This window comes from Trichosurus vulpecula, chromosome 1, assembly GCF_011100635.1.
Source record: "Trichosurus vulpecula isolate mTriVul1 chromosome 1, mTriVul1.pri, whole genome shotgun sequence".
NCBI lineage: Eukaryota > Metazoa > Chordata > Mammalia > Diprotodontia > Phalangeridae > Trichosurus > Trichosurus vulpecula.
The window spans coordinates 433,064,998-433,081,299 of record NC_050573.1 but is presented as its reverse complement, the minus strand read 5'-3'; the positions used below and the strand labels follow the sequence as shown (position 1 = coordinate 433,081,299).

The window sequence follows — 16,302 nt, the reverse complement described above, 5'->3', positions numbered from 1 at the left end:
CTACAGAGCACATTTAATAAGTACCAAATTACAAATTTAGCAATTTAATAAATTTGGCATTTAATAAATGCTAAATTTAACATGTACTTTAAAAGTTATACATGACAGTCTAGTTTCTCATTTGGTCCTCTTTCTTGTTCTTTGTACATTAAAATGTTTGTTTGCAGATTGTTAAATTCACAAGAAAAAGGGATTTTTTTAAAAATAATAAAATGAATGAGTCATACAAGATGGACACCTGTAGCATCAATGGAAGTAATATTTTTATTGATGAGATCATAGATCTGTAAAATCATCAATCTAAACCAGACAGGGACTTCAGGGGCCAGTTTGGTCCAATTCCTTCATTTTACCTGTTAAGGAAAACAAGGCCTAGGAACATTAAATAACTCATCCAAGGTCACATATAGGTAATAAGCACCAGAGGGGATTCAAACCAATGTCCTCTGCCTCTAAAGCAAGTAGATTTTCCACTGTACCATGATATCTTCTTATCAAATTATGGAAGAAAAACAAGGTTATAGGGTGGCTGAAGGGCATAAAATCTTAGAAAATTTCAGATCTAGTTTCTTCTCTCTCCCCAAAATATAACAAAACTTCCATAACTTCAAGGAGAATGTCAAGACCGATGGCAAGTAGCCAAGAATGCAATAGGAAGGGTACAGATGTCCTTAATGAATATAGAGAATACAAACAATACAAACACAATCAAATTTTAATTTCCTTTCATAAGGAGACTTCTCACACCCAGAAAAAAATACTTTAGGATTAGAATTCAGTATACATACATACATACATACACACACACACACACACACACACAGCATGACAACCCACTTAAATATTGGCAATCCTCCCCCTCCCCAATGTAGATAGGCTTATAAATGCCTACTCACTTTTGGAGCTGATGTGTCCACTAGTCTCTGCCGATGCCGGGCTGAGCTGAAATGGCTCTTCGGTGGCTGCCCTTCCTGACAGTGAATGGAAAGGGGGGAAATGAACAGGAGAAAGGAAGAGTAGAAGGTGGGGCGAGAGGTGATGGAAAAATGGCCAAAAAAGGGAGAGGGAGAGTGTTTTTAACTGTACTTGAGTCATTATCTGGCTAAAACTTTATAAACATACACAAAGTACATTTGATATTCTCCCAATAAGTATATATGCTACAAATACGCAATTAAATTTATTCTCCTATAGCAATGCATATGTATTAAAACAGCCATGAAATGTCAGAATTGAGACATTTCTCTTCCCATTGGATTTTCATAGGTTATAGTTTCATAGAGCCATCTTTGTGATTTCATTATCTGATATTTTCTATTCCACTTTTAATGTTGATAAAGGGGAAACAATAGAAGAGTGGGGGATATTAAGGGTAATTTGTCCATAAACCCCACTAATTCAATTACACCTCAACATTTGACAATTCTATCCTTCTTATTGTAATAGAAGGCATGTCTCAGATCAGCTCCTCCCCAATCACATATCGCTGGAATAACACAGAAAATTCCTGAGTTCCTCCCATCCTTGAAGTCACCTTTGCCTGAGAAGCTCTGCCCTGACTCATCTAAGATGCATCCCTGCTGAGTTCTCTGGCAATCACCAAAGAGTCTGTCCAGTGATGTTCTGGAAGCCCAGAAGAAAAAAAAAACAACAAATGATAATCTTACATAGTAATCTTGTCCTAGGGCTCAAAAGAGATAAATCTATCCTCAGGCATGTACCTTAAAGTAATCTGAAGGTCGATTTTTTTCCTGCTCAGTTCAACAAGCCCCTTGAAAGGGGAAGGTTTGGGCTAGGATTTTGAAAAATTGGCATAGCTCCTCATTTCCATCTCCTGAGAAATCTACCAGCCAAATTAAATTCAATAAACACTCATTAAACACCTACTAGGCAAAAGGCCCTGCGGTGGACAGTGGGGATACAATCAAAGAATGTAAGTAGCAATCCTGCCCCTAGTGATTGACAGCACAAACTTCCACGGTCATTGAGGAAGGTCAGGGCCAGGGGCAGTGTGAGCTCCCTGCCCTTACAATCCTTTGATAATAGTAAAAAGTGACACCAGATACAAAACTCCCAGAGAACTGCAAGCAATGATCAGTTACAACTTGGTCATCTCTACTTGACAGAAAGAGATTGTGAAAGGAACATCCTGTTAGTAAAATCCAGAATATCAACTTTTTTTTTTCCGCCACTAGGATAACAGTTATATTACCTTAAGACAAATATCAATCATATCCACTTGAACTGTCAGCATTCACTGCAATAACCACAAGGATAACCACCTTACAGAAATGAAATGTCATAAATGGCAAATTGCAAGTAAATATCCCCTCAAGTCACTGACATGCCAATATGTTTTTCCCCTTTTCCCCCTGCTTTCTTTTGAAAGATGTAAGGAAATAGTCTTTAGATTTTTATCTACCGTAGAAAATATTCTAAGGCTTTGATATGGAAAAATCATATTTAGGACCCCATTGGATCTCTTGCAATTGAACTAATTGTTCCTTGGCCCTTTTCTTTCTCATTAGCTCATTGTGGTTTTTGCCCTTCTTTGTAGTCCCAGAATTTAGCATAGTGATTTAAAAAGTACTTGTTGACTAACTTGCCCCTCTTTCTCATTCCTGCTGGCTCTCCTTTCTCTCCCATCCTTCCCTAACCATCATCCCTCACTACCTCCTTCCCTCTCCTCATTCACTCCCAACAACTTCAGGTACCACCTTTAAACAGAAGGAATCCCAAGACAATAACTCTTATCTCAAACTTTATCTTAAGTTCCAGATCTACATATCCAGTTGCTTATAGGATATTTCCCTTCAAATGTCCTTCTGGTAGCCCAAGCTCAATATACCCCAAACCAATTTATTGTTTTCCCCCAATAATTTGTTCATCTTTGGCAATTCCCTATTTCTGTGGGTGGCTCAACCATTCATCCAGTCTGTGGTGTCTGGAATCTTGATGCTATCTTATTTATTCCTCCAGAGGGAAGAATACCTTGAAGACCCCACAACTTCTCAAGTCCTGTCCTTTCTTCCTCTACTATCTTTTATATATGTTTTCTGGATCTCCATCCTCATTTTCCCCTGCCCTAGTCCACATCCATCTACTCACCCACCTGAGCTATAGCAAAGATACTGTACATTTTCCATACTGTACACCCCCTACAGCTTAACGCTCTTCTCCCCAATCCATCCTTCATGTTGCCACAGACTAATCTTTGTTAATCATAAATTTAACTAAAATTTGAAAACTCTGTTTTGAATTTGATAGGAAACACCCCTCCTTGAAGTAAAATAATTGGCTGGCCAGGAGATTCCCAATATTATTATATTTTAAGGCATGTTAAGCAAGCGGATTTTTTTTTATCTATCATTCTCCAAAGGTGTACCACAAATGAGTTGTACTATTTTTACCTCACTCCCTAAAAAAAGGGTTCTAATCACATGTAAACAAATAATTATCCTCGCTGATCCAAATGGGAAGAAATCTGTGGATTGTGATTCCATATGGAATCATTACAACTGATTTAAATGTTCCAAACCATAGTAAGGAAACATCATCAGTATAAACAATGCCAGATTCTCCCACTCACCAGGAAAAAAATTAATCACAGAGTTAAATATACATTTACAGTCAACATGCAAATTAACTCAATTCCAGGCCTGCACTTTCTAACACCAAGGTGAAAACAGTTGTTGGTTTGTTTTTTGTTTTTTAATTAGCTAATTGTACCCTGAACTCAGCAGGGGGCAGATGTCGCTGTTAAATCTCATACTTAAAATCAGAGCCATAATATTTATGCCCCCCATTGGTAGAAAGCTGGCGAAAAGACATCTCATCTTTCAAGGAGACTAAACAGGCTCCTGAATTCTTGTCTCCTCTTTCATCTCATTTGTTATCAAGCTCAATGAATCTTGAACACCAAATGCACAAGATTAACAAATGGGTCTATAAAATAATCAATGTATTTACACGAAGATTCAAGCAATGCATCTTAATAGAAACTAAGGGGCAGCCTGAAGGATTAGAGCTATTTTAATGAATTGCACAGAGAAATAAAATGACAGCCTGGGCAATCAGAGCATGTTTTATCAGCATAGGACCTTACTTCAAAAACTTACTCTAAAATTTATTTTTTAATAAAATGTAGTCATGCTGAAATCAATTATTGAAAGAAGTTTAAATTTCTTAATCTCCAGCTTTATGACACCACAATAGCAATATACTGGTCAACAGGTCACTCCTAGATCTGGGGGGGGGGGGGGGTGGTGGAGCCGTGTTGCATTGGGTTGGAGAGGAGGAGAAACATAGAATATACGTATGCTCAAAGCTCAGTGTAACTGAGAACCTCTGTCCCAAAGTTAAGTTGCAAACTGATCAAAAGTGAGTACGCTAGCTGGAAAGCACAATGTGTTTTTCCTCTTCCTTGTTTTTTCTAGAGGCTTATACAGATTCCCATAGGAAGTCTGATCCACATTTGGATTGTCTGATAGGCATAACTAGGTACACACTGGAGAGTCCCCAGAGTTAAACTACGTCTAGGATCCTAAAAGTATAAGGGGTGAACCTATAATTAACATGGTATAGCCAGAGAACACTTCTTATAACATGCCTTGCAGTGCAGAAACCCACGTGATGACAGGGTGAATGAATCAGACATCCACCAAGAGTATTGCTGTAGCAGGGTACAGAAACTCCTGTTGTTGTTTGGGTACCCAGATCAAAGCTAGATCTAAAGCCCATTGCTTCCTCCCCAAATCTGTTAGAACACTCTTTGTGTACATCTTCCCCATCTTGCCCTCCATACTCCACTCTCAAATTATAGATTTGTAACCAGCAGTCTAATGACTAAATAATTTAACTATCAAATGAGATATTTGCAAAGCTATTTTACCATGCCTGGCATATAGTAGGCACTTAATGTTTATTTCCTTCTTTCATCCTGGGCTCTAAACCCTCCCTTCCACCCCTCAAAAAGTTTTCCTTTGCAGCGTGCTTCAGCTTTAGGGCGGAAAGTACAAAATTTTTTATTTATGCAGGCTCAACCAAAACCAATTTGCTGCACTAATAGCTACTATTGAAAGGGGCAGATTCCAAGTAAATAAACAAGCTATTAGGCTGAGGACAGAAGTGTCAACACAAGGACAACCTTTGCATTCAAAGAAGATTAACTGCTGTTAGCTGAATCATTGATCATTTCTATAATTCCCTAAGATTTCTTCTGATAATTAGGAAATGAGAAACACCTTCATGCATAGTAGAGCCTTGTTTTCAAACTACATATTGCCATCTAAACTTGTAAATCAGACCACTCATTAGTTCAGCCTTAATTTGCACCATGCCATCACCTTGTACATATAGGATGCTACATATGATAAAGCAATTATGAATTAGCTGGTGTATATGGACTTTAGTAAAGAACTTCATATGAATGAATCCTTTTGATCAAGTATTGGCAACCTTCATTCAAATATAATAGCCACTAGGAGAATTTTTAAACTCTATATTCAAATCAGCCCATCACCCCCATTTTAGATAGGAAAAAAAATCCATTCTTAGACGTATCCAATTTGGAGACATCAAGAAAAGAAATGAATAGCACGAAAAGGTCTATGTTAATGTTTCATACACTTTTGGAATAATTCATACAAATCCATTATGAAACTTTTTAAATTTTGAATTATTGGTAGAGAATTAGAAGTAACCTTTATAGTCACCTCTGAGGAATCCTTTTGCCTATATTCAGTATTACCTTTGCCCATTTTAAATCCTTATTAAATGTCATATTTTAATAAAACCAAGATATTATAAACAGAAGAAATAGCTATTGAACAGCAACAAATCAATTCAGCAGTGAATCTCTATGCAAAGCAAATCAACTCCCTGAATATTATTGAATGACCAGCATCATACCAATTCACAAGTCTATAAGATTTAACAATTAGCAAACATGTAAGGCAAATCAAAGGAAGGATCAGAAACACTACCAAATGTTAAAATGTGCCACCTGGGGCACAGAACACATTTTATAGTTATGAGGCCACAGGCATGTGTTGTCATATAAGCCACGGTTCTAATTACACTATAATTTGTGGAGATCTCCATAAGCCATAACTTGATAAAGATGAAAGGACCTCATTTAGCTTCACTTCCTTTCAAGGACTTAGCTTTTTAAATTCATTTTCATGACCTTCAAGACTTGTATTGGAAGCTGTGGAGAAGGGAAAAGGAATACCAACCTAGAATCTGAGAATCCTCCAGGATGCCCAAGAAACTGTGATTAATACAAGCACATAAGGTCATTCGTGGGAATGGGAGCTGTTGATGTTGTGGTTGGGTAGTGATTCAAAAAGACAGGCTCACATAAGAGAGGAGCCTACTGATTGTTATTTAATAAAAAAATTTTAAATGATTCAAGATTGTTTTTTTAATGAGCATCATCAGTCCCTAGGATATTACTCAGTTAACAAGAATTTGTTATTAACCTACTATGTGTCAAGTACCTTACTAAGTGCTAGGAATAAAAACAAAGGCAAAAACCAGTTCTTTCACTCAAGGAACATACACTTGCAAATGCCTATATACAAACAAGATATATAGGAAGGAAACAAGCATTTATTAAGCACTTACTATGTGCCAGGTACTATGCTAAATACTTTACCAATATTATCTTATTTGATCATCACAACCTAGGAGGTAGGTGTTATTATGATCCTTATTATGATGGGTTGATTTGAGTATAGAATTTAAAAATTTTCCTGAATTAAGGTTGCCAATATTTGATCAAAAGAATTAGGTTTTCATTCATATGAAGTTCTCTACTAAATTCCACACACACCAGCAAATTCATAATTGATTTATCATATGTAGCATCTTATATGTGGAAGGTGATAGCATGGTGCAAATTAAGGCTGAAATGGAGGCAGACAGACCTTAGGTGACTTGCCCAGGGTCACACAACCAGGAAGCATCTAAAGCCAATTTGAAGTCATCTTCCTGACTCCAGGTCCAGTGTTCAATCTACTGAAGCACTCAGCTGTCTCTGAATATTGAAGATAATCAACAGGGGAAAGGTATTAACATTAAGATGGATCAGGAGAAGCGGGCGGGGGTCCTAGTTTTATAAACTATATCTTTGAAGTAAGCCAGAGAAGCCAGGTGATAAGAAATGAAGAAGGAGAGAATTTCAGGCCAGTGAAAATGCATCCAACTGGGAAATGGAGTGGCTAGTGAGAGCAACAGCAAGAGATTTAGTGTCAGTGGATCTCAAGGTAAGTTAAGGGGAGTAAGGTGTAAGATCAGTTACTTCTTACACAAAGAAGCCATGTAAAAGTGGACTGGTCATATAGTAAGGGATCACCCTCCCATGCCTTGGCTCCACTCACCATCCTAAATGATTTCCTAAACCATAATTTCCCTCTCTCCACCCTGCCCCACCCCATCTCCTCCATATACCTTTTAGATGGATCCTTAAAGGACAATTATGAACAGACTAGAATGACAATTACATGGAATAACAGCCTATGAATGGGCTGATTGTGCACTGACAGAGAGAGGACCCATATCAGAGAGATAATGAATAAATTAAAATACTCAAGTATAAGTGATTGATTTGCCAACAGTTGGCTGTACATAACTGCACCATTAGAACAATAGAGCAATGCTAATAGGACTCTCCTTCATTCTTCCACCCCTGCTTCCTCATTGCTCAAGGCTATATGATATCATTTTACAATAACTTTTCCTCTTCACAGGCCCTTGCAATATTTGTGGTATCCTTTTTAACCTAATATCACTCCTCTAAAATATGGCCAGGATGGGCAAGTTGACTGGAGTAGTAGCTATCACTGACCCACTGAAATTTTGCTCCAGCCCTAGCATCCCTCTAAAATGATGAGAGATAAGGTAAATTCTATCTTCAGTATATACTTGGTACTGTGGACATAATAAAGCAATATGTGATTTTAAGTGCCTACTACACACAGGGCGTTGTGCTAGGCAGGATGCAAAGACAAAAATAAAACAATGCCTGCCCTCAAGGAGTTTATGTTCTCCTAGGGGGCTATATGTTCACAGATAGGCAAAGACAAGATATAAACATTATTAGAGATGGAGGTATAAGGATGGGAAACTAAGCTCCTAATAAACTAATAGGAAGAATTCAAAACCAGATCCTGAAGGATGTGACATCTGACCTAGACCTTGAAGGGAGGAACTCGGAGTAGGTGATGCAGTGGAGAGAGTGCCTGGCCTAGAATCAGAAATACTGGTCTTCCTGAGTTCAGATCTGGCCTCAGACACTTTACCAGCTGTGTGACACTGGACAAGTCACTTAGCTTTGTTTGCCTCAGTTTCCTCATCTGCCAAATAAGCTGGAGAAGGAAATGGCAAACTTCTCCAGTAGCTTTGCCAAGAAAACCCCAAATGGGGTCACAAAGAGTTGGACATGACTGAAATGACTCAACAACTCTTAAAAAGAAAACCCTATGGTATGGTGCTTTTGCATAGAATGCCTGAAGAAATTTATACTCAGGCCACTTCAAAACTGATGCTAGTGAAACTCTCTTTAAGTTAAGAAAATAAGCAGAGAATTTGAAATTTCAGAAGAAAAAATGACAACATGAATAGTAGCTTAAAAGCTCACAAATACTAGACACCTGTTTTACGAGTGAATTAATTTTTCTCTATTTCATAATCACTGTAATTTCTTGGAGAATTCACAACATCTGTTTTAGGAATCAAACTGTTGTATTACAGCTGAGATATGTTTTTTTTTTTAAGTTTACTGCTACTTTTAGAAAAATGTGTGGGCCCTATATTATGTTAAATCTACCATTAAGTGATATTCTGTAAAGGCATTTTGAGAAGCTTACCTATTAGTTTATATTAACAAATTTTATTTCAAATATCATTTAATGTTTTATTATAGAAGATAATTTTATAGCTCTAATTGCTAGCTCTACCTTTCAAAATAAAGTATGATTATACCCTTACTTGTTAAATCTCTTAAACCAGTTCAATTTAATTTTGAAAAAAAAATTACATATCACCTGACACACATCTTTTAAAAAATGAAGCAAATTACAGAACCCAATACTCCAAAGGGAAATTTCACATTTTATTTTTTTAAGTAAACCAATTCTGAACCTGGAATCAAAATTTAAACACAGCTCCAAGTTTCACCCAAAGCAAATTATTGCAAGCAAGTAATAAGACTCTGATAATTAGACTCCATCCAGATTAAACTAAGCAGGGGACTTAGTAGATACCCCCTAAAAGATGCTTTGATTGGTTTCATTGGCTCTGGGAGATACAAGGAAAATAGCCAGAGAGACTCAAATCAAGCAGGCAGGTTTGTTCAGGGGCACTGGAGAAAAGAAGCTTTTGCTTCAATGGTTCAATTATCTACCAGTGAACATGTCAGTCCCACCAAATTTACCCATTCTATGTAGTTCCCAGCATAGCCATGCCTTTCTGTAAATCTTCCATAATGGTTCCATCCCTTGTACAATAGAGGCCTTTCTTGGGTTCTTTAGTACTCCAAGAACACCAGTACAATCCTGGATCTGTCCATTTGTTCTGGTACACAATTGTTATATCATCAATTCAATAAATCGTCTTTGTTTTTTTGTTTAGTTTCATTTTTAAAGTGAGTATTATTCCCATAAGGCGTTGAGATTGGCCCTATCAACAGTAACAAAATGTTAATAGTCTCCATCCTCAAGGAGTTTCCATAGGGAGAGGAGAGGTCAGTTGGATGTGTGTGTGTGTGTGTGCGCGCATGCGCGCGCGTGTGTGTGTAAAGATACAATATCTATATAAATAAACATAAATCAAGGAAAAATGAGGTGGGAGAGGACATTAACAACTGGTAGGGAAGGGGAGCAAATCAGGAAAAATTTCCTAGGGGAGGCAGAACTTAAGCAGGTAACAGGATTATAGATTTAGAAGTGGAAGGAACCTCATACACCATTATAACCAAGCTCTCATTTTACAGATGTAGAAACTGAGGCATAGAAAGATTAAGTGATTTGCCTGGGTCACAAGGATAATAATAGTGTCTGAGGCGGAGTTTGAACCTAGACCCACATTCTCCATGCCCATAGTTTTTAATCTTTAAGGAAGGCTTGTGAGACATGGGGTTGAGAAGGGAGTGCTTTCCACTCAAGGGGAGAGGATGGCTTGTTCAAAATGAACAGCAGGTGGGTGATGAAATGTCAAATTCCAGATAACAGTTAGTTGGTAACGTATTTTGGCCAGAATGTAAACTTTGTAAAAGAGGCTGGAAAAGTAGTGGTAGCCATAATGTAGGGGACCTTAAATGTGAGCAGAAGGAGTTTGTTTCTTATCTAATGGTCAATGTGGAACCATTGAAGCTCTTTAAGCAGGGGAGGGATGGAGTTGAACCCGTGCCTCCAAGACTATCTTGGTAGCCTTGCATGGAATGGATTAGATTGGGAAGAGATTGGAAGCAGGGCTCCAATAGAGAACTTTTATAATTATCCAGGTGAGATGATTAAGGGTCTTTGGAAAGAGATGGGAGAGATACCATGAAAGTAGAAATCAGCAAGATTTTACAACTGATTAGCTATTGGGCCCGGGAAGGGAAGAGGAAGGAAGGGGGAAGAATTGGAGATAACTGTAAGGTTACAACCCCTGGTGAATTTGGTGGTGTCAAGCACTCAACAGAAACTGAGATTTAGAGGAAAGTTAGGTTTATTTATGAAAAGAAGATAATGAGTCTATATTTAGACACATTGGAGTCTGAAGGACCTAGAGAGCATCTAGGAGGCACTATCCAACATACACATATGCCCACCTATATACATATATGAAGATCTAAGGGAGTATGTATGCAGATGTATAATTGTATGTGCATGTAAGTGTATATTCACACGTATGTCATATATACATATAGAAATGGAGACAGAGACACAGAGTAAGGAAAGAGAAGATGACTATATATGTTTGGAATGTATACAGATCTATATATGTACATATAGATGTTCATATATGTATATAGAGTGTATGTATACATATATGTATATATATATATATATATATATGGAGAGAGAGAGAGAGAGAGAGAGAGAGAGAGAGAGAGAGAGAGAGATGTATATGTATACAAGTGAGGCAGAGCTGAAGGTAAAGAGATCTTGATGAAAGACTGGAGAAAGCCTGCATGGTAAATTTGACTGAACATAGGACTAATTACAATTTTACCTCTTAGTAGGATCTGAATTTAACTCTTATCTTGGTGCCATATCTCTGTAAGAAAGGTACCAGATGCCTTTTTCCTACTGATGATACCCAGGAAGCTACAGCCCACCATTTTTGTGATGCTGGCTTGGAAGAGCAGACCTAATTGTTTGTTCCAAGTTCTCTGTTAGATATACATATATGAAGATCTAAGTGGGTATGTATGCAGATGTATAATTGCATGTATATATATATTCATATGTATATAGAAATGGAGACAGAGAAAGGAAAAAGAAGATGGACAAAGACAAAGAGACACAGAGAGATGGAGACACATACAGAGGAAGAGAATGATCCCTCCTTGCAAGTAGCTTACATAAACATATACAGCATTAATATAATGTGAATAAATACAAAATAGACCTAATGCAGGCAAAGTGACAAAGGAGGAGGTGTAGAGGGAGAACAAGGATTTATTTTGTACCTATATTCCAGGCACTATGCTAAGTGTTTCACAAATATTATCTCATCTCAAAGGTAGGTCCATTTTTATCCCTATTTTACAGATGAGGAAACTGAGGCAGACAGCAGTTAAATGATTTGTCCAGGGTCACACTGCTAGGAAATGTCTGAGGTGGGATTTGAACTCAGGTCTTCCTGTCTCCAGACCCAGTGGCCTGGACATTCAATGAAAGCTTTTAGTCTCCCAATCTAAATCAAGAATCCCATGCTAATTGTACATTAAATGCCTTGGCAATGGCTATACTTCCAACAGATTGCTATATTCTACACTCTAACCTACTAACCTACACTGTTCCACCTAACTGCCTATATGGGAAAGTCATTTAGCTTCTCTGAACTTCAAACAACTCTAAGACTTAATGGAGAAGGGTGAGATGAGGAGTTCCCACATGGACTACATCACAGATCTGAAATCACAGATTTCTGACATGTGTTTGATTTTAACCGTGAGGAACTATTGAGTCAAACATTCCATAAACTCAGAGTCAAAGGCAATCCCTTAAACATGGACTATCCTAAAAGACTGATCTAACACAGAGAACTTGGAACAATTAGGTCTACTCTTCAGAGCCAACATCACAAAAACGGTGGTCTATAGCTTCCTGGGTGTCATCAGTAAGAAAAAGGCATCTGGTACCTTTCTTACAGAGATATGGCACCAAGATAAGAGTTAAATTCAGATCCTACTAAGAGAGGAAATTGTAATTAGTCCTATGTTCAGTCAAATTTACCATGTAGGCTTTCCCCAATCTTTCATCAAGATCTCTTTCCCCCCAGCCCTGCCTCACTTAAATCCAGTTGACATACAAGTCAAGACATCACCCTTGTGAGGTCCTCTTTGAAAATGAAGGACAAACAATTCCCCCCCCGCCCCCCATTCCCCACCCCGCCAAAGAATGGAATGCAGTCACATACTAGTCTGTGGATCATTTTTTAGCCATTACTGAGGGCTTTCCCACCACACTCTTTATACTTCCTAGGCCATGATGGGAGTTAGTGTGTGTGTGTGCATGTGTGCATGTGTGTGTGTGTATGTGTAGTATATACATATGTGTGTGTGTGTGTATATATGTATATATATATATACATATATAGTAGAAACTTCATGAATTTCTATTGATTTCATTTCATGTGTCTAGGTATGAAACAAAACAGACAGAAGTCTGTCAAGAAGACAAATAAATATCTCTTTATTCAGATTCTGTGACAGCCTGCTATACCTGGAGTTTCTGGTTCAAATCAAGAATCAGACATTTACAAGTTGTGTGATCATGTGTGTTCCTGAGCAAATCTCAATGTTTCAAAGTTTTATTTTCCTCGCTGTAAAAATAAGTGGCTTGGAGGAGCAATGGATAAAGTACTAGGCCTGCAGCCAGGAAGATACATCTTTTTGAATCCAAATCTGGCTTCAAGCACTTCCTAGCTTTGTGACCCTGGACAAGTCATTTAACCCTTTTTGCCTCAGTTCCTCATCCATAAAATGAGCTAGAGAAGAAAATGGCACATCATGCCAGTATCTCTGCAAAAACAAAACAAAAAACAATAAAACAAAAAATGGGTCACAGAGAGTCAGACGTGACCAAAAATTGACTTAAGAACAAAAAAAAAATTGGTATAGGGCAACTAGGTGGCTCAGTGGATACAGCACTGAACCTAGGGTCAGGAAGACTCATTCATTTCCCTGAGTTCAAATTTGGCCTCAGATATTTTCTAGCTGTGTGACCCTGGACAAGTCATCTAACCCTCTTTGCCTCAGTTTCCTCATCTATAAAATGAGCAGGAGAAGGAAAGGGCAAACCACTCCAATATCTTTGCCAAGAAAACCCTGTATGGGGTCCTGAAAAGTTGGACACAATGGAAATAACTGAACAACAATAAAATAGGGATGATAGTATAATTATTCTACTTCCCCCAAAGGGTTGTTGTAAGCAAAGTGTTTTATAAGCCTTAAAGTGCTATATAAAGGTGAACAATTCCTATTAATCCACACTGATTGAGAGACAACTTTTGGTGACTACACAATCAAGGACTTAAGGGACCTCGAACTGAACACCTCATGTACTAGTCCTCCAGGTCACGCCAAGATAAGCCAACAGCTGACATTTTATTTGACTAAGGTTATAGCAAGGGAAAGACATTCGATGAAAACTTTTAGTCTCCCGATCTAAATCAAGAATCCCATGCTAATTCTATATTAAATGCCTTGGCAGTGGCTACACTTCCAACAGATTGCTATATTCTACACTCTAAACACTAGAACCAGGTGGTGCTATTTCTTAACCGACAAGTCATTTATCCTGATTCTATTATAAAAAAAAAAGCCTGCCATTTGAATCTAGTTTCTCATGTTGTCAATGTACTTCCACTATGATTGGTCTGTGTCCTATGGAATGCAAAACAGGAAGGAAGCATGCTATACAATTTGTGAAGAAAGTCGAACCAAAAGGCTAAGGGTGGGTAGCGCTGAGAGGACTGAAGCACAGGCAATGAATAGAGGAGTTTGGGCAGTCAATGGGAGAAGAGAAGCAGGGGAAGTGTTTCAGAAGGAAAACAAGAAAGATTGGGGGGAGGGCAGATATCTCATTAAAAAAAAAACAAGGAAAAACACTCCTTGCCAAGAAAAATGTGCTAATCCTATGCAGCTAAAACATATTTAGGGCAACATTTTAAGAGTTATCTCTGACTCCTTAATATTTAATGGGGAGGAGGAGGAGGAGATTGGAGATAAATCCTACAGATTTGATGGAATCCGGCAATTATTTTGACTCTGAAGAACAACTGTTCTCAATTTCAGTGTCTCAGGCTCATTAGGATGCAAAGCTTCACAAACAGATTGCAACCTGTTTGAGGACAGGAATCCCCATGTCCAATACTCTTTGAATGCTCTGTGACACCAAGCAGCCTGCTGATACTCTGTAGCATTTCTTTTCATTCTACTGTTACTCTTTTTTATTACCATTTATCTATTTTGTATCTAGCTCCAATAAGGACGTCTTCCCTGGGTAGATAGTAATCTCTTCAAAGGCAGGGGCCATTCCACTTCAGTCTTTTTACTCCTGGCACCTAGAGGCCCTTACTAAATGCTTGTTGATTGGCTGAGGGAGAAGAATATGATGAGGTACCTTGTTGTATATTCAGCTGGCAGAAAGGTTACTTAAAGGAAGGCCTCCAACACCCAAATATTTTGATTGTTTTCTAGATACAAGAAATTGGATCAAATGACCAATCCAGAATATAGTGGGCTGGAGCCATACTGAACAAGGATTGGCAAATTTTTAGCAAGAGCATTTATTTATTTGCACCTCAGAAATCAGCAAAGTCTATAAATCAGGGCTTAAATGATGGGTGTTGCTGATTGCCTATACTAAAAGTGGGAGAGAAAAATGTAAAAATTCAGATAAAACTTAAAAATGTGTCATAAGAACAACAACCCCTCCCCCTCCCAAAGCTGGTTGTTAGACATTTACTGGCACATCCCAGCCTGGCAGTCTGCCCAAGAACTCCGCATCTACCTTTGGCCTGCAAGATGCCTTTGCTTATGTCTTCTTTAGAAGCGGGAAGTGAACACAACAACTTCAATGCCCTCAGTATTTGGAGGGAGGATTACTATACTCCAATACACCTTCATTAAAATTAGGACCACCTGGACAACTTTAGAACACTGATTCCCAGATTTTATTTATTTTTATCATTCAAGAATTTTGATACGGAAATTTTTTTCTTTTAATCTCCTTCTTTTCTATCTAAATGTGAGTCCTTCACTACTTTTCCAACTATAATGTGGCTGGCTCAGAACTATTTCTAAGGTTTGCTACTCTGTCACAAGTCCCAGAACCTGACCACTCAGCCTGAGGTCAGCCTAGATTAGAAGTCAATGTAGGGTTTTTTTTTAACTTTTTGTTTGTTTGTTTGTTTTTGAGGGGGGAAGGCAGGGCAATTGGAGTTAAGTGACTTGCCCAAGGTCACACAGCTAGTGTGTCAAGTGTCTGAGGCCAGATTTGAACTCAGGTCCTCCTGACTCCAAGGCCGCTGCTCTACTCACTGCGCCACCTAGCTGCCCCCAATGTAGGTTTAGTGATAACCTAGAGGGCAGCCAGTCTCCCTGAGCCTTATTCTAGTCCCAAATAGCCCACCTGGGCCCTAAAGTTTCCAAAGCTAAATCAGCATCTAAAAAGTATCCCAGGATTCCTCTAATCCTACCTCACTCTGCTCTAAGACACAATTAAGGAGCAAAGAGAAATCAAGTATCCTTTTAGGAGGCACCTTTTTTTTTTCAACACATCTTAGTTGGGCTCTCAACAAACATTTATTAAGCACTTTTAGATGCCAGGCACTGTGTTAAGCTCTGGGGATACAAAGAAAGGCGAAAGACAGTCCCAGCCCTTGAGAAGCTCACAATCTAATAAGCAAAAGAAAATGCAAACGAATCTGTACAAACAAGTTCTATACAGGATAAACATGAAATGATAAACAAGAGGAACATACTCGAATTAAGGATCAGGAAAGTTTGCCTGTAGAAGGTGGGACTTTAGCTAGAATTGGAAGAAAGCCAGGGGGCAGAGATAAGGAAGGAGAAAATCCCAG

General features: G+C 38.3%; 1 protein-coding gene across 1 annotated transcript in view; it reads right to left on the bottom strand.

Annotated features, from left to right (window-relative positions):
• MAST4 (microtubule associated serine/threonine kinase family member 4) overlaps positions 1 to 16,302 on the bottom strand; it is a 772,318-nt gene that overhangs the window by 371,783 nt on the left and 384,233 nt on the right. Inside the window, 1 exon segment of the mRNA XM_036747001.1 lies at positions 897 to 971. Within this exon segment, the coding sequence (XP_036602896.1) occupies positions 897 to 971 (75 nt within the window).